The 24,460-nt window shown below is 47.5% G+C and overlaps 1 protein-coding gene across 1 annotated transcript in view; it reads left to right on the top strand.

Annotated features, from left to right (window-relative positions):
- TCTN1 (tectonic family member 1) overlaps positions 1 to 24,460 on the top strand; it is a 535,977-nt gene that overhangs the window by 297,161 nt on the left and 214,356 nt on the right. Inside the window, exon 7 of the mRNA XM_069619544.1 lies at positions 23,462 to 23,482. Coding sequence (XP_069475645.1) covers positions 23,462 to 23,482 — 21 coding nt within the window. The remainder of the gene's footprint in view (positions 1 to 23,461; positions 23,483 to 24,460) is intronic.

The raw sequence follows: 24,460 nt of genomic DNA, 5'->3' as shown, positions 1-24,460 counted from the left end.
AAGCTAGACACTTTTGTCAAGGCTCACGTAGTCATGAAAAAGGAAGCGAGCACTGGTGTTGGACTCTCCTCAGGAGATCAAAAGGCCGGTTCTGGGCAGAGTGTCACCGTCAGCAGATCTTAGACAGTTGCACGTTCCAGCAGGGTTGGATTGGTCGGTCCGTTGGCCGGGCCAAAATCACTTCGAGGTTGAGGCCCTGGGGGCCGCTACCATGCTTGGGCCGGTTTGGGGGTTACTACGCCCCCCTAGTTCCCGCTCCCGAGCATATTGTTTGTCGTTCTCTCTTTCCTGGGCATGCAGTGCTGACTTTATTTTAGTGCAAGAGTTTCATACATTTCACTGTTCGCTCAGACTTGTCTTATACTCTTCTTTGTCGTTGTGCTTCTTTTGGTTTTGAATAGCATTCACGCTAGTCTAACGAGATAAACAAACACCTACACGAACGCGCCTTGTGAATTATGGTGTGAAGGATGGATGCAGGCGCTGGACCAAAAGCCGAGCGAAGTCTGCACAGCAGCTGGCTTGGAAAAGCGACTGAGCAACTACACCAGAAACCGTCTCCGTGGGCGGTTGGCCCCTCTTCCGTATGATGCAAATACCCAGACTTGTAGGATGCATGCTTCACTTTCTTTGTTCCATTGGGGGCGGCATGCTGTAGCATCAATTCATGGCCTTTAAAATACCCTGCACGGTTCAGCTTCCGATCGCCTTTAACACAAACGCTGGGATATGGCCATGACTAGCTAACGCCACATTAATCAAAGCCAGATCTCTAAAGAATGGTTCAAGTGTTGGGGAATCACCTGCTCAGGCTTTCTGTCATGTGACCAACCAGTGCGCAAAAGATGTTTCAGAGCGTGGGGCTCTTGATGCCACCCATTTCTGCATTTGATACACCAGCAACTAAACACACCCTGGGGAGGCAGCTCCTTCCGCATAGTCCATTTCTCTCCCAAGCTCGCGACAATGTTCTTTACGGTGAGGGTAAAGGGCAAAGCGAACTACGCTTGGGGTACACTGGAGATGCTTCCCCTGATACCCGCAGTACTCAGAGCCCCTGTAAATGAAATTTGTCTATACACTGCTCAATGTGCAAGGGCCACTGGTATTCAAGAAGCATGCGACTAGTAATTTGCAAAAAGTAAACTTAACGAGTCCCAAGAAAAGGGCATCTTCCACCCTTTAAGAATTTGATTGTTTTTGTTTTTATGTTGGGATGGTAGACATCGTTTTTCTTTGCGATCTTACGGTTTCATGGTGCCGTCGGGAGCTAAAATGAGTGATCACGAAGGAAACATTTAAGAATTTGGAGAGTTCACAAGCATGAGCAAAACAAACCCCAATACCCAACTGCCATTTCTCTTCCGCGGTAATGCACTGCAGTGTGTTTCAATGTAAAGTTCACATTGTAATGTCATAATTTTAGAACGCCACCTCTCCAACATTAACATTGGGAGCTATGTTGAATTCTACATGCATGTTAACTCTCTGCATATGTTTAAAGTAGACTTTACCACTCACATGGAGTAGTGATATTGTTTACGTGTGTCCCTCCTAAATATATTTAACTTCACGTGAAATATTTGATGCAATACATATTGCACAAATGCATGTATTTTAATGCTGAGATAGACGGGCTTGTACAGCTATCGGTGGGTATGTTGCTGGTGCTTGTTCTTGGAGGTTTGAGTAACACTGTTCAAGACCAGTTTATCACCTTTTAAGCGTGGCTAAATGTTTGACGTCATATGAATGACATTAGTGTAGATCTGAAATTGTCGATTCTCTGACCCGAGTCACAGCAGCAAACTGGTCATTGTTACTAAAAATGAAGAGCAAAAGCAGACTAACATAACCAGGCCTGTTCAGGTTTGACCCTCATATTGCTGATTTCTGAGGTTCATGAAATTCAGCAGATGCCAGCATTGACAATTTTGTTAACTCATAGTCCCCACTCCCGCTGCTCAGCCCATGACAAATGCATGAGATCACAGGTTGGGAGGGGGAGGCGCCAACGATGCTTCCCACCTGGGGTGCATTCTGTTGTAAGACCGGCCCTGAGTACTCCCATCATGAAATAATTGCCCCCAGCTATTGTCAGTCCTGAACTAATTGCTGCTTCCGCTCCCTGTGAGTTCAATATCTCTCCCAGAATGGAGGTAAGTGCTGTAATTGAAGGAGCCCCAATTAAATGAAGGTACAACCAATAATACACCGAAACCCAACTATCACAGCAAAGCAAACCCTTCCATAGCAAAGGGGCTATGTCTAGCCCTTGTGGCAGGCTTGGACAACCCCCCTTGAAACCAGTTCTGGTGGTCTACCTGCTGTAAGGCTACTTCAGGATACCCGTAGGGTGTGTACCATATTTGATTGAGATCCCGCCTAATGTGTAGGGTCTCAAACACGTCTCCTGGCTTGGTACCAGGTGTTTTTCTAAAGTGAACAGGGTTTCCCCTGGCAATCTTCCAGGCACTGCCACTGTGAAGTTGGTGTTGACATCTCTAACACCTCTTTCCTCTAACTTGCTGGTTCCTGCACGGCGGAAGTTCACAGGTATAGGGACGAAATCATGTGGGTTAGCCATTCTAATACCTTTTAGCTAGATCGCTGACAAGAGTATTTCCTTGACAAGACACCCTGCTCTTCACTAGAGTGTTTTAATGCCTCTACCTTGATAGCTGTTTAGAGGGTTTGCTTGAAAAGGCACTGTGCTCTTCGCTAGATTGTATATTTTTCTCTGTATTGCCAGGCCTGTAGCAACCTCTCTATCGCCCCCACCCCTCTTCAGTAGCCAGGTGGAGAAAATATTTTAGGGTGTAGGAAAGGTGAGCAATGTCCTGCCGCGGTATCACCCCTACCTCCAGAGCCTTCCCTCCACCACAGGGAAGTGTCGAAGACCCCTCCAGCAAGGGCTGTGATAGGAGTAGGGGTTGGAAAAAGCATATACATGTCGCTGCACATACGTAATGAGAGCAAGCAATCAACCCCTTTCAGTGGGTGGCTGCTACTCATTCATCAGCACAGGAGGGGTTTACCAGTGTCACATATATTTTATTGATAGTTCTCTGCTCGCACCATTCAGGGCCCCTTGATATGTGTATTAAAGGGCATGTACCATATATAACACACCAATACACAATGCGTTTAGATAGATGCCCCACTCTTTAACTTTATGTTCAAATACTTATCACTCAGTAAGGAACACTCCATTAATGCTTCTTACATTCATGTAAAAAACATAACTTTTAAGTTGAAGACATTTATAATAAAGAAACATTGCCGTTATTATCACCACTATACACAAAACACTTAAAATGCAAAAAGTAATTAATGAAAAAGCTGAAAATCATTGTCATTGCCGCTACCTTAAATCAAGGGTAAGACTTCTCCAAGAAATCATAGTCACCTTAGAAACCAACAATCTGCCTCACCAGGTCATGATGGGCAACCTCACAAATCATGGTAGGCAATCTAGCACCTGCCTCACCAAATCATGATAGGCAATCTCATAGAAGCATCTGCCTCAATCAATATCTCAATACCTTTCTTAATGTGATAACAAATGAAGGGTAAAAGGCCTCTCTCTACTCACTAATTGTAGAAGGGAGGGAGGTGAGAGGGCTGGAAAAGACTGGATGCCTGGGATTATCCACAATTCATGGACAAATTTAAACATTTCTAAAATATTTTAAAGCCACCTATTAATGCACAATGATCTTTTCATCAAAAAAGTATCATAAATTGGATGAAATGCTTAAACAAATTATTAAATGTGCTTTGGGATTAATGGTGCCAGCATATAACCAATCCAGAACAAGGTGTCTGCTCTTAGGTAGTGAGCTGATCTGTCTTGGGGGAGAAAACCAGGTTTATCCCCAAGTAGCTCAAACAAAATCCAAGTTCTGCTCAAAAGTCAATAGGCAAAGTCCTTTAGGGACATAGAATGCTTCAAAATAGCCAGAATCCAGCTTGGTGGCTTTAAATTCCAATAAAACAAAAGAGAGGGAGTTGGCCCCTCCCAACTGGAAAGCCTCTCTGCTCTCTCTCTCCTTCTGGTCTTCCTGCTAATTCTGCCACCCTGAAAAAGATGTGTGCTGGCCCTGAGCTTACTCTATTTTATACTTTTAGAGCCGTCCTATTCCACACCTACAGTCACCAAAGTTCATCCAGCACTGAAAATCTTTCTAAACATAAATATCAGCTAAACGCATCTTTTTTGGGTAAGCAATTAGCAAGGATGAAATTGTAATCCAACACTAAGAATCTTTCCAATAAAAGTGTTGGCGGACAGCACCTTTCTTGTGAAACTATTAGCCAATGACCGCTTTCATCATTCAGCACTAGGAATCTTTCCAACCAAAGAGTTTGGTGGACAGCATCGCCTCTGAACTACAGCAGGACAGCATTTTGTAGTTCTGCCGTTTGCATTGTTATCACTTGTTTACAATTCATTGGGACATTGGCTCTCATCCTAGAAAAAGCTATGTATCAGTGAATGGCCTTAGTTTATACAACAGGCCTGTGGATAAACCAACGCAAGACCGCTGTCGCTCAGCCCGGACTATTGAAAAAAACATGTGTTTGCCCTCTGGAACTTGGCTGCCAACCCAAGTCCTCTCCACCACTTTGTCAAGGATCAGGTTTTAAAAGCTGTTACTTGTCCCTGACCTTTCTCTCCTTTCACCTTCTCTTTCTCACCTCTGGTTTCCCCAATGTCGTGTATTCTCTTTGTCACTGTTCGCTTCCTTCCTGTCACTACACCACCACCTTCCAAGTTATTTCTTTATGACTTCTTGCTCCCACTTGATCTTTTCCACCAGCATCACTTTACTTTATATCTCGTGCTTTTCTCCTCTGTCTCTAGTTCTCATATGTACAACATCCCTTCTTCCTGCTCCTCGGCCTCTCACTCTCCCCCACCCTTCTTCCTTGCCCCTCCTGCAGAGAATCCAATGGGATATCTCCCAGGAACCTGGTCTGGGACCCTTCTCATGTGGCAGGGGAAGGCAGGCGCTCTCGGATCCTGACCATTGGGGTGGTGTTCTGCAGGAGGATCACATGGGGGGTAATCGGACCAGGAAGACTGGGAGGAACCCCTTTTTAACTTTCCCTGCAACCCTGGCCCTTTTGATGGCCTTTTGCCATTTTAAAGAAGTAGAGAAATAGAATTTTCCCAAAATGGACTGCATGTCCCAGAATCCCTCATGGACTTTGAAGAAGAGGGCTGAAGAGGCATGCAGGAGCCAAGGTCAGGCAGGCAAGCCTAATAGCTTTTGACAAGGTCAGTCAATTAGTTCTAAAGGGCATGTACCTGAAACTAATTAACCCACCCGAGGGGCAGAAACATCTGCAGCAGGGAGGAGCAGTAGAAAGAAGCTGGAGCAGGAGCTTGAAGGTCAGCAGTAGCAGAAGAAGCAGAGCACAAGGCTGGCAGTTCACAAGGAAGTGTGACCACAGAAGGGACACCAGAGCAGAGGAAGAGCAGATTTAAAAAAAGTTAGCAGGCGCTCCTCTCAAGAAAGAACATGGCATGATAACCTGTTCTGAGATGAGAGTTTGCAGCACAGGCTTTTTGCTCACTGCACCTTTCACAGATGGGAAATATCCATTTACATATCAGTCTTCCCGCCCACATGGGCAGTCCAGCACCGAAATGTTATGGCAATTCCTCTCTGAACAAGAGTACCAACAGCAACCCCATGCACGTGTTTCAGCCTTGTTGGGCCTCATCAGTGAGGTGAAGCTGTGCCTCTCTGAGCACAGTGAGCAGAGAGTCTGCTACCTGTGCTTCTCTCTCGAAGTCCTCCCCCTTTAGGATATCAGTATAGTATGAGTGCATGACCTCCTCTAGTTCCTTCTCCCCTCTCACCGGGTTCCCTCTCCGATCCCTAAGCTGTACAATGCGATTTCGGGTTTTCTGCTGTCTCAGTTTAGCCGCCAAGAAACGATTGGCCTTGTCCCCATGTATATAATAGGACTGTTTGGTCCGTAAAAGGAATTGTGCAGACTCATCAGCCAGGTGTGTCTCTAGGGCTGCTCTGACTTTTTTCAAATCCCGCCAAGTTCTTTGTGAGCCCCTGTCCTTGTATTCCGCCTCTGCTTTCTTCACCTTGGCCTCCAGTTCTCGCCTCACACTCTCCTTTCTCTTAACATATCCCGCTGTATGCGTAATGAACTCACCCCGTACCACTGCTTTACTTGCATCCCAAATTGTAGCCCAATCGACTTCCTGTGTGACATTTTCTTGGAAGTAATCCCTCAGGACTCGCTCTATGTCTTCTCTTAGGGCTAAATCTTTTAGAATCACCTCATTTAAACGCCAGGGCCTACGAGTCTGCGGCCGCGTGGTAAGTGGCTCCAGCTTTAAGGAGACCGGGGCATGGTCTGACAGGCACCGCACCCCTATTTCTAGGCCCGTGATGATTTGCGGGACCAGAGTGTCTGAAATGTGTCTGAAATTAGCACCATATCAATTCGGGCTTGGCCCCTATGTACTGCGGAGTAGTGAGTGTACGCTTTTTCTAGCGGATGGAAGAACCGCCATGTTTCTATTAGATGCAATTCCCTCAGGAATCTTGCCAGGACCTGTCTGAACGTGGAATCACTGGAGGTGGCAGGGAGGGTTTTATCCATTACCGTGTCTATAACCCCAATAAAATCGCCCCCAATCATGATCTGCCCCACTCCCTCCTCTGCAATTTTGGGCAGCACCTCTAGCAGAAAACGATCCTGCCTCTCATTGGGAGCATAAATCGCCACCAGCGTGACCTGCTGGCCCATCAAAGACCCTCCTAACATCAGGTAACGGCCCTCCGGGTCCCTTTTTACGAATTGTTTCTCAAATTGGATCCCTTTAGCCAAGAGGATGCCCACTTCCTTTTTTTTCGTCCCACTAGAAGCAAAATATTGCACAGGGAAGGCCCTGTGCCTTAGCCTGTGTTCATCCTCTGGGAGCAGGTGCGTCTCCTGTAGCCATACAACCGAGGCCTGCATGTCCCTGAGCCTGCTCATTATAGATTTCCTTTTAACTGGGGAGTTAAACCCCAGGACGTTTAATGTGATAAAGGTTAAGTCAGCCATTAATATGCCGTAACTTTATGCCCAACCCCATACTTTTCAACTGGGTCGCCCTCCTAGGCGTCTCAAACACATCGTGTGTGGTCTCCACCCTGATAGAATATTTTACTGCCCCCCAACTCCCAAACTTGCATTACCCCCATAAACTTCAACAAACACGTTCTCCATGGCAGCACCACAGAGAGTCACCGGGTGTATTACCCCCCTCGGAAATTTAGGGTTTGATTTTTTTCCCCCCCATAACCCCCCTTATTCATGCTCTTGTAACTGCTGCAGACCTCTCCTCTACCCCCAACAGCCTGCAAATTAGGGGCAAGGTAAGGCCCTTCCAGTACCTGAGTTTGAATGTGCCAGGCGGACCCCGGGGTAACATTGCCTCTCGCGCTCACACTGGGTCCCCCGCTTTAGGATCCTTTTTGTGGCCCCTCAGGCGGGAACGCCCTGGCTTCCATTGCTCCTTCACCAAAGTGTCTTCCCTTTCCTCGCTCCCACGTGGGGACCTCGCTTGATCCCTGGCTTCACTACCTTCCCCCTCTCCCATGAGCTCGTCCATATCTTACTCTCTTGTAATCGTGTACCTCTGACCCTTCCACTCAAAGCGCAGCCCGTTCGGGAACATCCAACGGTAGCACACCTTCCTTGTTCTCAGCCAGTCCGTGACGACCCTCATCCGTTTCCTCTTGTTCAGGGTAGCTTGAGACAGATCTTGAAACGGGAGAATGGGTGTAGATCGAAAACGTATGGGTTCTTTCTCCCGTGCGGTTCGCATGATGAGCTCCTTCAGTTGGAATAGATGTACCCGGGTTAACGCATCTGGGACCAAGTTTTTCTTTAGCTGGAATGCGGAGTAGTCCCTATGCATTCGATCTAGAACGATATCCCTCTCGTCCTCCGGGCCCAGGATGTGCCAGAACAGCTCTGTCATGTATTGTTGCAGGTCTACGTCCGCAACAGATGATTCCCCGGATGCATACGTTATTCCACCGGGATCTATTCTCCACATCCTCCTGTCTGTCTTGAACCCGCTCCATTTGTTGTTCAAGGACCTGGACCCTTTTGGTTAACTCTTCATGCTCATGGCTTTGTTCGGCTACTGTGGTCTCCATTTCATTGACCCTTCTTTCTACTGCCACTATCCCTCTGTTAAGGTCAGCAATGGACTTGGCTAGGTCGGTGGCACTATCTTTAATGTCCTTCTTCAGCTCCTGTAACATTGCTAATAAATCTGACCTGTGAATTGGTGGGTCGTCGCAATCCCTTAAGTCCACCAGGGGAGGAGAATGGATCTGGGCCTGCGCTTGCAGTTAGCTGCGTTTCTGAGTCCCTGCGGACTGCATCAGTGACTTGATATCTCCCGACCTAGAACTTTTGGATTTCACCGACTGCGTGGACGTTTTGCCAATGCTCTCTGCGCCACTTTTCAGTGTACCCCCTTCTTGCTTCCTTCCGGCATGCGGTGAACAGGGCTCCCCAGGGTCCCTACTGTCCTATTATGAGTGAAGCACTCTGCTGTCGCAGTTCTGGCCACCTTTATCCCGACATTACCTATAGCATCAGTTCCATGGTGCTGTTGGGCTACTCTCCGACCATTCTGCTCGCGGAGGCCCTCTCCGCTGTTTCCTCCACCCCTATGCAGTTGAGCACTCCTCACCAGTGTCAGGCCCCTCAATCCCCCTCCTCACCGGGCACCGCAGCTCTTCTCCCCTTCCTGGGCTTTGTAAGCCTGCTGAATGGTGACCGGCTATAAGGAGCTCCTTCTTGTTGCTCCAATGAGGGGCCGATGCCCGCTATCAGTACCCCAGAGGGGAGTCTACTTGCGTGGCGAAGCTCCTTTCCGCCGCCCAGGGCAAGCCCGCACTTACCCTGGGTTGACGCCCCCCCCAGGCCTCCTTTCTTTAACGGTGCGTGTCCATGGGGGGTACTCCCAAGTGCATCAGAGCCCCTCTCCCTCTGAGCCTGTTACAGAGATTCCAGCTCCCATCTGAGCGGGTGTCCACGCTCGGCTGTATCCGCGAGGCCAGGCCCCTCTCCACTGGGGCCCGCCTCCTCACATATCGCCTACCTGGGCTTCGCCGGCAGCACCACCCGCCTCCCTGGTGCAGTCCGGAGAGCGGGACTCCCGCGCCGCCGTGATTCCTCGGTCACGGAGGCCCCGGCAAGGATGGCGGATGGGTGATCGAGCACGGTGCACCAGCACCAGTCTCTGGGTCGGACTAGCCCCCATGCCAACCTCAGCCCCAGCAGGCACTCCGCTTCTTCCGCCAAAGGGATCACATCGGGCCGAGCCCAGCCCAGCTCATCGTTGCTCCGGGGGCAGGTTGGCAGGCCCCCGGGCTTCTTTGCATGTTGCGCCCGCCATCTTGGCCTGGACCGTTGGGCACCAGCGTTATCTGCTGCTCTCCCTGGCGACAGGATCACTGAAGCTATCCGTAGCACGAACCGTTCCCCACTATCTCGGGCACACGCGAGGCAGCATTCCAGGGTTTCTATTGCTTTTTAGGGGGTTTTAGGGCTCCGGGACGGGGAAGGAGTCCCAGAGCTCACCAAGGAGACATCCACCGGTGTCCTCGGCTGGCCACGCACCAGTCACCCCCCCCCCCTCCTCTTTTAAAAAAAAAACATGTTTTATTAAGGTTTTCAAAGTCAACGAACACAAGAAATACCAATGCTTAGGATACAATATAAACATATATATACCCCAAATAAACCTACACTGCCTTTGTTGCACTATCCCTCCCTCCCTGCCCCTCTCTTGTCCCGTGGAACGGTGTCTTCTTCCGCATATATCGTTATCCAATGTTTGTCGTGGTCGTAGTGTGTGGCCAGGTTGTTCTTTTGACGTAAGCCGGTAGTCTTGGCTGCTTGATGGAGGCAGAGTCTTATATATTACATGGGCCTACTCGGGTGGGACTCTTCTCAACTGTAGATTAACAGACCTTGACCGTGTTCAACAAGCCATCGAAGACCGGGTCCTCGGCCCCTACATACTTGGATCCCCTAATTGTTAGTTAAATATTTATTCACAAATTCTCCCCATAGCAATTCATACATAACAGATTTCCCATGGAGAGCTGCGGTTATCTTTTACGTTGTACAGATGTTGGTGGCAACATTAATCCATTCTTTCTTTCCTGGTACCTTGGCCCCCTTCCATTGCATCACCAGGCAAGCCCGCGCTGCCAATAGGAGTGCCGCTGCAACGCCCTTTATTCTCACAAATTCCCCCTCAGAATCCTCCATCCCAAACAATATGAGAAGAGGTTCAGTAGTGTGTTGGATCTCGTCCAGTTCCCTAATCCAACCCAAGACCTCTCCCAAAAAGCTTTAATACGGGGCCATCCCCACCACATATGCCAGTAATTTTACCTCTCACCGCATTGACGCCAGCACAGGGGACTAGTTGACTGGAACATCTTGCATAGTCTGTGTGGGTCGTATTGCCATCTGTGTAGGAGTTTAATGGCATGCAGTTTGTACTGGCATGCTATCAATATTTGCATATTTTCCCCCATAGGTCGGGGTCTATTTCTAAACCGAGATCCCTTTCCCATCTGAGCCTCAGAGTTTCAGTTGACCCCCTCCCTGCAACTATCAGGGTCCTGTGCATGGCGGAGATTAGGCCCTTCGAGTCCCTCCATTTGTCCAGAAGCTCTTCAAAAGGGTTAAGGTCCCTCTGGACCCTCTCCTTCCATTTGTCCCTTGTTAGAATCCCTTTAAGCTGGAGGAAGGTGAAGAACGGAAGGGGGACCATCCCCAGTGCTTCCTCCAAGCCAGTGATCGTAACGAAAGTGCTAGCCTTCCAAAGTTGACCCACTGTCTCCAGGCCTGCATCAAACCAGGATTGGAACCGTTCATTATTGTCTTCTCTGACTCTGGGTGCCCAAATATGACTCAAGGGAGACTGTAATGAGGTGATGCCCCGCATGTTAACCCCTTCCCACCAGATTTCCCATATGGTACCCAATATGGAATGGTCCCTAATTATGCGTACGAGTTTGCTTCTTGGGACCCAAAGCCATTCCGCAACCGTGCCTGGGGACAGGTTGAAGTTATCTAAGTCTAACAATTGGAATCCTTTCTGCCCTCTGAGATGGGGAATAAGGACTCTTAACTGCGCTGCCTCATAGTACTTCTGTAGGTCTGGTAGCCCCACACCTCCCATGTATTTGGGCAACATTAGGACCTTGTATGCTACTCTTGCCTTTTTCCTCTGCCACAGAAACCTCAGGATTGCCCTCTTTACCTCACCAAAGAAAGATTTCGGAAGACGAATCGGGAGCATTTGGAATGGGTACAAAAATCTGGGTAGAGACACCATCTTCAAAGCATTAAGTCTCCCGAGCCAGGATATGGTAAAATTTCCCCATTTTTCTAGGTCAGCCCGGAAGGTCGAGAGAAGAGGAGGAAAGTTGGCCTCGTATAGGGTGTCTAGGTCCCTCGTTAGATTTATCCCCAAATAGCGGAGGGTGTCTGCCCCCCCTATCATAAGACCCAGCGCGCCAAATCTGTTGATCTCCCTCTGGTCGGGTTTCTGGAGTGGGAATAAAATGGACTTGGCCCTATTGATCTTAAAACCGGCCAGAGCGCAGTACTGCTCAATCAGATGGATCACCATAGTTATGGACGTCATATGGTTCTGTACATATAACAGCAGGTCGTCTGCGTATAGCGCTACTTTGTATTCTCTCCCTCCCACCCTAAGTCCCTCTACCTGTTGGTCTCCTCTGAGTCTCTGAGCCAGGGGCGCAAAGGAGAGGGCAAACCATATCGCCCGAGGGGGCAACCCTGCCACGTTCCTCTACCAAGTTCAAACCATCGGGAGTAATCGCCGTTAACCGTCACTGACGCTTTGGGGGAAGTATACACGGCCTGTACTCCCTTTCTAAACCGAGGACCCAGTCCTACTCTGCTCAGGACCGCCTCTAGGAAACCCCATTCCACCCTATTGAACGCCTTTTCCACATCCACGGAGAGGAGGACTGGGTCCCCTTCCATGTTCAAGGACTCGTGGATCAGGTGTAGTGTCTTCTGCATTGTATGTGTGCCCTGATGACCCATAATAAACCCGAATTAACAAGGGGGGTCCTGGGAGTCCCTCTGCCAGACATTAGTCCTGGTTACGAGAGATTTGCCCAGAGTCTTTAGCTCACTAGCTTTCACAGAGAAGAAATATCCCAAACATATCAGTCTTTGTCCTGCCCTGGGGCAGTCCAGCACCGAAATGCTAGGCAATTCTCCTCTGAACAAGAGTACCAACAGCATCCCCAGACACGTGTTTCGGTCTGGTTGGACCTCATCAGTAGGGAGGAGCTGTGCCTCTCTAAGAGTAGTGAGCAAGGGGTCCACGTCTGTATTCCCCATGTAACTTAGGGTGAGACCCAAAGTTACTTGAATATGCAAATTAACAAGGGGGGTCCTGGGAGTCCCTCTGCCAGACATTAGTCCTGGTAACGAGAGACTTGCCCAGAGTGCTCACTATTTACCATGCCTCCTTCTGCTCTGCCTAAATAGCAACAGCTGCCCACTGTGCACCTTGCATTAGCTGTTATTGCAACACCAATCTTCCTTTGCACACCTCAGCTGCTGTACATATCCACTTAGCTCACGCAACGCTCATTCACACTGCACTCGAGCTCACCACACTCCTCCACCCAGAAACGTAATCGCATAATGGCCACATATCATCATACTGCCTCTCTTGCCACACAAAGGAATCCGCCCACACCATTCCTCCCCCCACTCAATATTGGTGGACCCTGCCCTCCACCCATCAAGCTCACTTCAGCCCAAAACTCAGTCATAACTTCACCCACACCGTTACTAAGTATGCAAACCCCTACAACACCAATATCCCTATATCTAAGGAACCATAGATTAGGATCTCGTTCCATCAGGACCACATCCACTTTGCACAAGTGCCCACAGATAACACTTCATATGCCCTCTCTCACAACTACCGTGACGCCTAGAGCCTTGAAACCCAGAACCATGCTCTCCAACAGCACAACCATAACCAAAGTAAATGACAACAATACCATACAAATCCAACTTGCACTCATTAATGCAAGATATATGCAAGCCCACGCTACAGAAATACACGATCTGATCACAGACCTAGAGCTTGATGCACTAGCCATTACTGAGACCTGGCTACACAAAGCTTCCGGCCCAGCCATATGCCAATCCCTCCCACCAGGATACACCATCCTCCGCCAGGACAGATCCACCCACAAAGGAGGGTGGGGTTGCACTCATAGTCAAAGATACATTCAAAGCCAGACAAATCCAGTCAGCCACATCAAACAACATCGACGCTCTCTCAGTAAAAATATCCCTCTCACCATGACACTATTACACTCCACCTAGTTTACCGCCCACCAGGCCCACTGCTAGACTTCCAATCCAACATCCTACATCTTCTAGGTAATAACCTTAAAGCCAGCACTCGGGCTATTCTCTTAGGTGATTTCAACCTCGGATTCAACGACACAAAAGACAAACATGGGGAAAACCTTTGCCAAGTCTCTCCTCGATCTAGGATTCATTCAAAAAGTAGACTCCCCAACTCATATTAAAGGTCACATACTTGACTGGTTAGTGGACCACAACTGAATCATTGACATCAGCTCCAACACCCCTCGCCCCTGGACTGACCACCACCTCCTCCACTTCTTCATACTGGCCAAAGTAGAAACTCAACAAATGCCCCCCATGCCAGCCACTATGGCCAGATCCAGAAAATTGCTCACTAAGGACAGAATTCTACCCCTCCGCGAAGCATCAGTGCTAGTACGCCCACTCCCTAACAGCCCTACAGAATTGGTCGAGCTCTACAGTACAACCCTCAGTGAATCAGTAGACGCCATAGCCCCCTTAGAAATAAAAAAAGGATCAAACATACCAACTCATGGTATAATCAAGACCTTCTTGATTTAAAAGCCATCAAAAAGCTAGCCTTTAAAAATGGCACTCTAGCCCATCTGGCCCCACACCTGAGGCTTACCTCACAATAGCCAACAATACAAAACAACCATTGCCGCCACTAAAGCGGCCGCCTATAATATCCGAATTGACAATGCGAAATCTCAATCTAAGGAATGATTTGTCATCTACAAAGAACTGAGCATCCCTCCTTCATCTACACAGCAAACTGTAAAAGATGAGAAATGGTGCAACGACATCCAACATGCACTGCTCAACAAAATTGACCTACTGCAAGATAAAATCAAAGCCAACCTCAACAACATACCCACTGCCATGCTCCCAATACATAACGATCCAGAAACAGTCTTACCCACACCTCAAAACCTACAACAACCAACACCTTTTACTTTTAGGGAGGTAACCATACCTGAGGTCCTTCTAATCATGAAATGCATAAAACCATCACTGTGCAAGGGTGACATCTGCCCAGCAAGTGTAGTCAAAGACTGTGCAGCAACATTAGCCCCGTTCATCACAGCCTTCATTAACGCCTCCTTCACCTCTGGCATTGTACCCGCCTCCCTTAAGGAAGCCTGGGTCCGGCCTCTCCTGAAAAAACCTACACTAGACCCAGACTCCCCAAACAACTACAGGCCAATCACCATGGTGCCTTTCTTGTTGAAGATCCTGGACAAAGCGGCATACCTACAAATTCAGTCCTACCTTGAAATGCATAACATCTTGGGGAAAAAGGCAATCTGGCTTTCGCCCACGGCACAGCACAGAGTCAGCTCTGCTAGACCTACAAAATCAACTTTTAGAAAACATGGACAAAGGCAAGGCCGCACTCCTCCTGCTCGTCGACCTCTCTGCAGCATTTGACCTGGTCGACCACGAGATCCTAGCTAGACATCTCAGACACTCTGCCCACTTCTCCCAAGAAGCCACCATCTGGATTACATCTTTTCTGGAAGGCCGGGCCATGAGGGTTTTCTCAGACCAGGCCTCAGCCAACCCTCCCTTTTACCTGTGACTATGAGCAAGACTTGAAAACCCTACAGCATATCTACGCTATCATCCAGGCTTGGATGGCAGCTAATGGCCTCTGTCTCAACGGGGACAAAACTGAAATCTTACTAGTTGGCCCCAAGGAGACCTTAAAAAAACTAGACACCAAATACTGTAACTTCCAAATTGAAACTGCTATAATCCCTGCTTCATCCGCGGTAAAAACTCTAGGTATCTTCCTGGACTCCACCCTCTCCATGGACAGACAAGTTAGCTATATCGCGTCCTCAGCAGCATTCACAACTAAAATCCTCAATGCCATCAAACCTCACCTCTCATCCAAAAACTGCCTCAATATTGCAAGAGCTACTATAGGGGCAAAATTGGACTACTGCAATGTCCTCCTCCTAGGTACTTCCTCCAAAAACATTAATAAACTACAAATATGCCAAAACAATGCCCTCAGAGCCGCGCTCAGTATCCCTAAGAGAGAGCATATCTCTCAGGCTAGACAAGACGCCCACTGGCTCCCCATCAAAGAGCGCATTCTTTTCAAGGCTCTCACAATCACCCACAAATGCCTATCACAAGCTGCACCCCCTTATCTTACCGAACAAATACACCAAGCACCTTCCACCAAACCCAAACGTGACCTATACTCACACCAACTCATAATCCCCGCCTTTAACAGAGCCAAAGCAGGAGGCTCTAGTTTTGAAGTGCTTGCACCTAAATCATTGTATGCACTCCTGCTTAGACTTAGGAAAGAATCTTCTCTCATGGCCTTCAGAAAGGCCTTGAAGACCATTCTTTTTAAGTAGACCATACTCTCTCAGCTGCTATGCCTTATAACCTTACCTTACTGTTTATCTACTTACCTTACTATGTACCATATAACTATCGCCTTACTGTATAACATGTATGCCAACCAACAATGTACCCAACACGTAACTGCATGTATGTAACAACTACACTGTAACTTAACGCCAAGACTTTCTCCTATGTAACCAGCACCTAAGCAAATATTCTTGTAACAGCGCCACGTTGCCGTAGGGCCGTTGTGCACTTTATAAATGGAAATAAATAAAATAAATAAATAAACAGGAGTCGCCTTGTTATCCAAGTGGTACTCAAGTGCGCTCCGCTGATGTATTGGACGGGGCCCTTTGCTGGTGGTGGGGGTCTTATGAACCCGGGAGGTAATCTTCCCCTATAAGAGTGGAGACTGTGGACCGTGTGGCCTCTTGCTACTTCATGGGCAGTGGTTGATGTTGCTTCAATTGGGCCCTGCTCTGACGTCCTGAAGGAGGGCACACACCCAAAGGTTGGGGGCCCAACCCTTCGTCACCTCAAGTCCTTATGTCAGTAGGAGTCGTGGCCAGTGTCACCTAATTGAGGTCCACTGGTTTCTTGTGGGGAGGGTCGTGCCTTTTTCCTTATTGTGGCTGTGTGTGTCGCCAAGTCCACTGTCCCAAAACTCTCCCCACGCTCTGGCCTTGGTCCCCTTGGATTGCTCACAAGGCTGTCGTTGGAGTCCTTATCAGGGTTTCAGGTCTCCTGCCCATGGGGTTCCATGGGCTTTTGGGGCTCTCTCAAAAGGTCCCAACAACACTCTGCTGCGCCTCCGCCGGCTTAACCTGCCTGCCCAGCCCTGCTAAGGTTGTTGGGTTGTAAGTCCAAGTGTCCTGCCCCCTTTCCCTGGGGACTCCAGTTAATTACGGGGCGGCACCTTCACCTGCCTGATCCCCAGACTCTCTCTCTCCCTGCGGGGCCTCAGGCAATGGTGCGGTCCCAGTCTTTTGAGGACCCTGCAGACGTTGAGAGCGATGTCCGCTCTTCTGGGGGTTCCCCTCACTGATCTGCGTGGGGCATGTGTATTAGGTCCTGTGCACTTTTGCTGCCGAACTTCACAGGAGTTGTCGGGGCATTGATATTGGGAAACAGCTCTCTCTCCCTCTCCCAATGGTGCCCGTCTCACAGGTCCGGGGGCACGCCTCAGCAGGGATGGAGCTCCTACGTGGGATGTTACTTTGCATGTTCCCTCTGCTCTGATCTGTCTCGCAGGATGTGGGAGAGCGGGCTCACTGTTCCCCACGCAATAGGCCACTCCTCAGTGTGCTTCACAGCGGGCACTAATATCAGGGGGGGCCGTGCACTCACACGAGCAGGAGACCCGAGCAGGGCTGGGACGTCCAACGTACCACCGCAGGTGTCACGGAGGAGCGCCCTTTCCCTGCAGAGCCCCCCGCTCCGGGTTAATCAGTGCACACGACTCAGGCCGGAACAAAAAAGTGGAGCCTGCATCGCCTCTCAATTGTCAGTGAAACCATCAACAGCTTTGTAGCACCTCTGCGGCGGGTTGGGTAGGCACCCTCTTCTCATCTTCACACGGCTCTCCGGCTGCTTTCACTTTTGGTTTCTGCATTCCATGGTGCCTCAGCGGAGCTCCACAGTCACTTGCCTCTGTTTAGCCACGAAACCTCAGCCGATTTTCTCCGCTCTTTCTCCCGCCTTTTGGTGGATGGGTTCAGTCACTGTTAGCCACCAGTTATTCTGGGGTGGTGGGTCTCCTAGTGGGGGCTCAAGCCACTTTTGGAACCGTTGGGCAAGGAGCTCACACGGAGGTTGGCTCCATCCGTGCACCCCGTGGTGGCCAATCCTCCTCTCTCTTTTGTGATGGTTTATTACAGGGCACAAGGCAGCCAGGGAACTCCTTCCCCTACAATGAATGTGGTGCACACTAAAACACTTTTTAATTTTAGTATACCACAGATTCTTTTTGCGTAAGCATCCAACCCGTCTCGCACCCAACCTCCGCCAGCACCCCATGTCACAATGGACTAGGAACCAGGCTGGTGTGCATTAACAAGATATTTTATTAATTTATTATTCACTGTAAATGAAGATAATCAAAATACAACGGCCACCAAAACTGTGGCAACACAAATGCAATATCCTATCTACAGCGACCAGGTTGAAATAGACTGTTAAACTCGCTTTTGTTTTAATGAAAAAACAGGAAAATAACAATTCCACACAAGGGATAGCACCTACAGTTAAGCACTCCCCCCTGCAACGCTCACCCCCAAACATCAATTGTACTTGATTCCTTTGAATGGACGGCAGTGGCAAGGAGTAGGAATATAGAGGCAACATCGGTTTTGGGGTTAAGCCCACCACCACAATATGGGGAGCCAGCAAAGAAAGGGAAAACCCGTTTTTGGAGCAAAATGGAAGAATGGTGTTTTTATTATTCCTCACAACTGCTAGGAAACAGAATAGAAGAAATGTGTTCTGCTTACACTTAGGAGACAGGCAACGTTTTAGAAAATACTAATCAGCACACCAGGGAAAATAGAGATACAGTAGGAACATCGGTTTTTGAGAGAAAGCAACAGGGAAAATACAGTGGCAAATGGAAATTTGTTTACACTGAGGTTTAAAATGACAGGTAGGCTCTGGGAAAGGGGTTTAGCTCACAAGAATAAAATCGGTTTTCATTCGGGATGGAAGATGCATAGAGGAATGACACTGGCAAATGAAAATTCGCTTATCGGGGCATAATTTAAGCACAGGGACATTCGGTTTTCAGCTCACAAGGGGATTTATTCTTTTGGGCAACACTTTAATGACGATAACAATAAAAAAAATACACTGGGCAAAAGATTGGTGGTTTTGAACGCCACCAATCCCTGATACTGTGAAATTTAATGGGGGAATTAATTGATTTACTCGCAAAAATACTAAGGATTTACACAGACAAATGAGGGGTCTTTCAATGGGGATATGCTAACATACACAGGCAAACCAGAGATTCTTCTATGGGGAGATGACTGGACTACACTGGCAATTGGGGTTTCCAATGGGGAAATATTGGATGCATTGCAACAAAAACTAAGGCCTTATGCAATTTAGGGCTGAGGTTATTGCTACTTACATAGCAAGCCTTGGTTTAAGTTTCAGGAAAGCCAGTTGCATCTCAGGACACTCTGGAAAGAAAGGGCAAGGGGTCTGGTCACTGCACTCTCAAAGATGGTACGTTTCAGCAGCCTTCTCTCCGTCTTCCCTTTTCTGTCTTCCCCGGTTGCTGTGTTTCTCGAGTCCTAGTACAGTTCCCCTTATATAGCAGAAATTACATCACTAATTTTACAATCTAGAGGAAGTACCCTGCAATAATCCCTGCCGCTAGGATTGGACAGTTACCCTCTCTCTCCTCTCCCAGTCAGGATTGGTTTAGGGGTTTTGGAGCAACATATGTCTTTTCCCATTCATCACCATCCTTTTTGGCAAAAACTAGTTATGTATCATAACATCATAATTGTACTAGCCACTGCCATATGAAACATATATTCTGTTTTAGCTGATCATGGGGAATCTGATAAGGCGACCGCCAAATCTGTACGATGTAGCCATGGCCCTGTGTCACATTTATGTCGTTTTCATAAAAGTTATCAAGCATATTATTTCATTTTCCACCTTTTCATCAATTCTCATATTTGTCACATGTTCAGATCAGCCAGAAACCTAATCCAACTGGGCATTACAGTTCCCAGAGTCACAAGTAGATGCATGTTATACCCCCAAAACTGCCAGGAAATTACATGAAAAATTGCATTAAAGTGAAATTAATCCTCAGTCGGGTTGCTGCGCAAAATGTTTAAAATGAGTCTTTCAAATTAAATGATGAGCATTTCTGTCAGCAAATGGGATGGCTGCTTTATCCCCCACAGTCCCTTTCAAGCTAGTGTGGGCTCTTTGAAGTGGGTACAACAAGGATTCACAACTTTCAGTCATGCTTCATCCAAGGATGGCCTTCTATTGAAGTCCCTGCTTTCCTGCCAACCAGTCTGCAGAGTAGGGAATTTTGACGTGTTCAGCAGCATCAAATTTTATTGCGGTGTATTAAATGGGAGGTGTGACATCCAGCTGGAGTGGGGCTTTTCAAAGTGATGTTTTGCACCAAGCCAGAACAGGTTTTTCCTGAAGTAAGTGTCTCTTCAACTGTCACTGGAGGTTTGTGGGGGGAACCATAATATACATTGCTTTGGTCAACCCACACATCCTGTTCTGCTTTCCTGACATTTTCCTGTGAGCAGTGATCTCTTTTTCCATTGTGGCTTTTTAAAGCCGTTTTTATTTGCAAACACATGTGCAGGCTGTTTTTGCTTCCAATGTTTATAAATCCTGTTTTCCGTGTCACAGGATTCCTGCTGTTTGTCCATGGATAATGACAGGTAGGCCCCTTTCCCCATGGTTCTTTAATTTTACATGAACAACAAAAAGAAAAAGCCAGGCCATTTTTGTTGCAGTGTTTAAATGGCTGCTATTCATGTAAAAGGGACTTCTGTTTGGGGCCTTCATGCACCCCTCACTTTCTTATTTTTCCTCTCATCCCTTCCTACGCTATTCTATTTGTCCTCTCCTTTCACCCCCCCTCTCCTTCTTTGTGTTGTCTTTCCTGTTCCGCTTCCCCTCTCTCTTGTCTTGCTTTCACCTCCTTGCCGCACCACCACGCTCTAACATGGACCTCTCTACAAGTACTCCTACCTCCCATACTTTCCCATGCGTCTGTCCCATTTCATCTGTCTTAAATTGGGCCCACGACATATCTCATGCCTGCGTGAAATCAGGTGTGTTTTCGTGACCTGTGATTGGATACCATGTCCGCTAATTTTAGCTTCCCCTTGTGACAGAATTGTATTAGGTGATTGTCCTGCAGCTCTGCTAACAAAGGCTGACATATAGTCCTCCATCTTGAAATAATTTCATAGGCAATCTTCCCTGCTGTTCATGGACGGTGGTGTTTCCTCTAGTATGTTTCTCCATAAGATTTAAATTTTCCAATATGCGTAGGGCAGAGCGGAGACAAAGGTTCACTCGTTCCTTACTGCTTTCTCTCAATAACCCAGACTTCGCCAGATGTACTGTCTGATACACTGATTCCCAGAGCGGCAGGATCAAGGCACGGTTTGGTCCTTTCCCCACTGCGCTGCTCTTTCCATTGGGTGAAGGTCACCCAGGCCACAAACAAGTTACATGGCCTTGCCATAAACAGGTGGATAGAGATGGGGTGCGGTCATATACCTGGGACTAACTTGGGGCTTCATCAGGGTAGGTACTGTGAGATACCAGAAGGTGTCTCACCCACTAGTCCCCGGGGATCTGTCATCCAGGTGGCCAGGACACGGCCATCGATTTTGGATCCAGTTCCTGGGGGTGTACCAGTGCAGGAGGATAACCTGGGTAAGGGGTCTTCGGGGAGTGGGATGGTGACATGCAGTATCCCCTTCCTTGTAACACCTTTACCCCATCCTAGCAGGTAGGATATTTAGGAACTCAACTCCACTGCCCCCCTTTTTGCAACACAAACACTTTCTCACGGGCAGCCCGCTCTGAGAGAAAACAGACTAAGATCCGAACAGTATACCTGACGTGTCCCAATACAATGGGTCGGCAATTTCTAACCATCTCATACACCTGACTTTGCTTACACTTCCCCACACAGATAAAAGGGGGAGTACTAGAGCACACTTTGAGCGAGGCAAAGTACACGAGGAAACATCAGTTACAAGATGGCAGTTTAACAAGAGGAGAAAGACTGCGAAACAGAATGGGTTTGCAAAGAGGGAAGTTCCCTTGACCTTTTTGACAAGGAACCGTTACTTTCATGAAACCTCGAGAATAGAAAACGTAAGACCAGGAAACCAGGCTGAGGAATCCCGTATTTTGTGTCGGAGGTACCCAGGGCCCTCCTGTGTCAATAATCAAAGCGGGGAGAATCGCCAGCTGCTGTGGTACTGTCTTTGGCTCCAACAACAAAGCAGCGTCAGTGGAATCAACACAGCCGGTGAGTTGGGGAGAACGATACAAGACCGGACTGTGTTGAAGCCAAGGTTGCAAGCAGCAACATTGTATGGCGAGGGCTGGATTTGAGAACATTTTGATGAAACGCGTGTGATAACCAATGCGAGTAAAGTTGAACTGCAGATGAGTGGTCCGGCACTGCTTGCGTGCTCATTCGAAGATCTCTGTAAGGTGTCCTGCAGGGAGTTGACAAAAGTGAAAGAGTGGCAAAGGATTGTGAATCGAAGTGGTCCTGCAACTGGTCAAGCAAAATCCTGTGCACAATCAAGTCTTCGATATTGATACAGTAAAGAAAGTTTGTTATGGCAAAGTAGATAAAGTTGGCCCTAGCCCGGCAGAGCAAGATCAATTGAAAGATTTGTGTTAAAGCAAGTTTGTGTTACTATAGATAAATTGGTCCGAGCCTGGCAGAGGGAGACTGATTGAAGATTTTGTGTTAGAACAGATCTGAGCCCGACGCAGGGTGATCCAAGGTGAATAGTGATTCACCTAAGAAAATTGTGTCTTTGTGAAAACTGAACTTTGTATTCAAGTGGATCTGAGCCCGGCAGAGGGGGATCCAAGGTGAACAGCAAATCAACGGAGAAAAGTGTGCGTAGGCGAATCCTGAGAGTAAAGGAACTTTGTTATTTGTTTGTTGCAAGAAGAGACTTTGAACGGCAAAGAGACTTTGGTACAGAAGGACATGATGTTGGAGTTTTGAACTGCACCCTCGTGCTAGAGAAGCCAGAGAGTGTGCCAAGCTCCAGTGTGCCAGCTTGTCCTGTTCTGAAAATGTGGGGAAAGGGAAGCCAGCTGCTTGAATATCCTGACATTTATTTTCTTGAACACTTTTCTTTTGCATAACATTGATTCCCACACTTTATATTTAGAAGTAAGGATTGGCAATAGGTTTACTAGTATAAGCCCTTTTATTTTGACTGACTCGACTAGGACTGTGTTATTATTATTTGATGGTCGTAGATTGCTCCCATCTTTAGATTTAGGATTAGATAGGCGTTTTTAAACCCTTATTGATGTTCAATAAACACCCTTGAACTATGGTCACTTGTCTGTCTTATTGATACCATGCCTTCCTTACATCACCCAACTGCGTAATCGAGTGCCCCGTTACTAAGGTCTGCATGCTGAATTCTAATGCTGCCTTACGCAGAATCTTTGGACAAGCTTTCTGGACAGCCTTCTGAAGAAGCAAGCATTCCCCCATCATGTTGTGCAAGAACGAGAGCCACCAACTAAGAGTACCTGAACTAGGTATTTCTTTTGTATTTGTACCCAGTTATCATGTTTTGCCTATCTAATTTCTTGGTTTTCATTTTTATCCAGAGCATGGAAATTGCTGTAAAATAGAGGCCCATTAGTGTGCAAACTAATTGGTGTTTGTCAATTTGATTAAAGATCCAATAACTGGGTGGTGTCATTCAGTGATTAGGAATGTAATGAATGTACCAATCATGGAGAACTAAGATTACAAGTAGGTACACTTTTCGTTTTGTTATTGTAATTCTATTATTTTAAATGACAGTCACAAAGGCATGCCTGTCGCTGAACAATGTTTAAACATGTTTCATTTCTATTTTTCTAGGCACCAAATTCAAGTCAGACGGTAAATATCTTTTTTCTTTTCCCCAAGTGTACAATGTCGTACATTTATCACTGACATAAACTGAAATTTGTTTCATGTGAAGAGGGCTAAATATTATTTTCCAAAAGACAGATTAAGTAGCTTACCGTTGGTAGTGTAACGTTCATATTGCCTTTGATTGGCTGTTTACGGTAAGACGAGTGTACTCTTGTGGGGGTTATTTGTTGTGGTGTTATCTACAAAAGTGAGAAACTAAGGAATTTTAATGGCTATCTGGGAATGTAGAATAAAAAATCTTGAACCTTCTAATTCCTTTTAGTTACCATATGACTGGCACCATAAAATCCATAATGTTCTGCAATGAGCACCCACATAAATTGGGGTATGTAAGTTAGACACTGACACTCTTGATTTACAAAACCGGGTGGCACAGACTCCTGGGGGCTATATATATATATATATTATTAGGCCTAGTTCCAAAGGTGGGTCTGATACTATAGGGAAAGTTCCTGACCTGACAGGCGGGCTGGCCAGCAAAGGACTCTTATTCTGGTGGGAGGGGATTTAAGTGTACAGTTGGAGCCGCTCTCAGAATTAGATGCCCTATGGGAGGAACAGGATAGTGCCTGGGATGTTCCATACCTAGATGTTTTGAAACCCTAGAGGATGCACCCCCAAGCTATTGACACGATTTCGTTTTTGCGTGCCTGTAATGGTCGCTATAAGAAAGACAACCAGGTAATCCAACCTTTTGCGGGCGCTATGGGCAGCTCCATAATAGATTGCATCCTTGTCAGTGAAGGATCGGAGAAAGGTTAACAACTTTGACGTCTTAAGTAAAGTGGGTAGTGATCATAAGCTACTATCAGTTCATCTTCGGCCTGACCCATACCGCATGAATTTCACCTTGACGGAAGACAGGGTGGCTCCTCTTTTGGTAATTTGGCACACCCATAAATAAGTGAAATGGGCTGAGATTCTGGACCAAGACTTAAAAGC

This window comes from Ambystoma mexicanum, chromosome 10 (genome assembly GCF_040938575.1).
Source record: "Ambystoma mexicanum isolate Mex_15411 chromosome 10, UKY_AmexF1_1, whole genome shotgun sequence".
Lineage (NCBI taxonomy): Eukaryota > Metazoa > Chordata > Amphibia > Caudata > Ambystomatidae > Ambystoma > Ambystoma mexicanum.
Note: the sequence above shows the minus strand (reverse complement) of the source record. Positions and strands in the feature narration are given on the sequence as shown.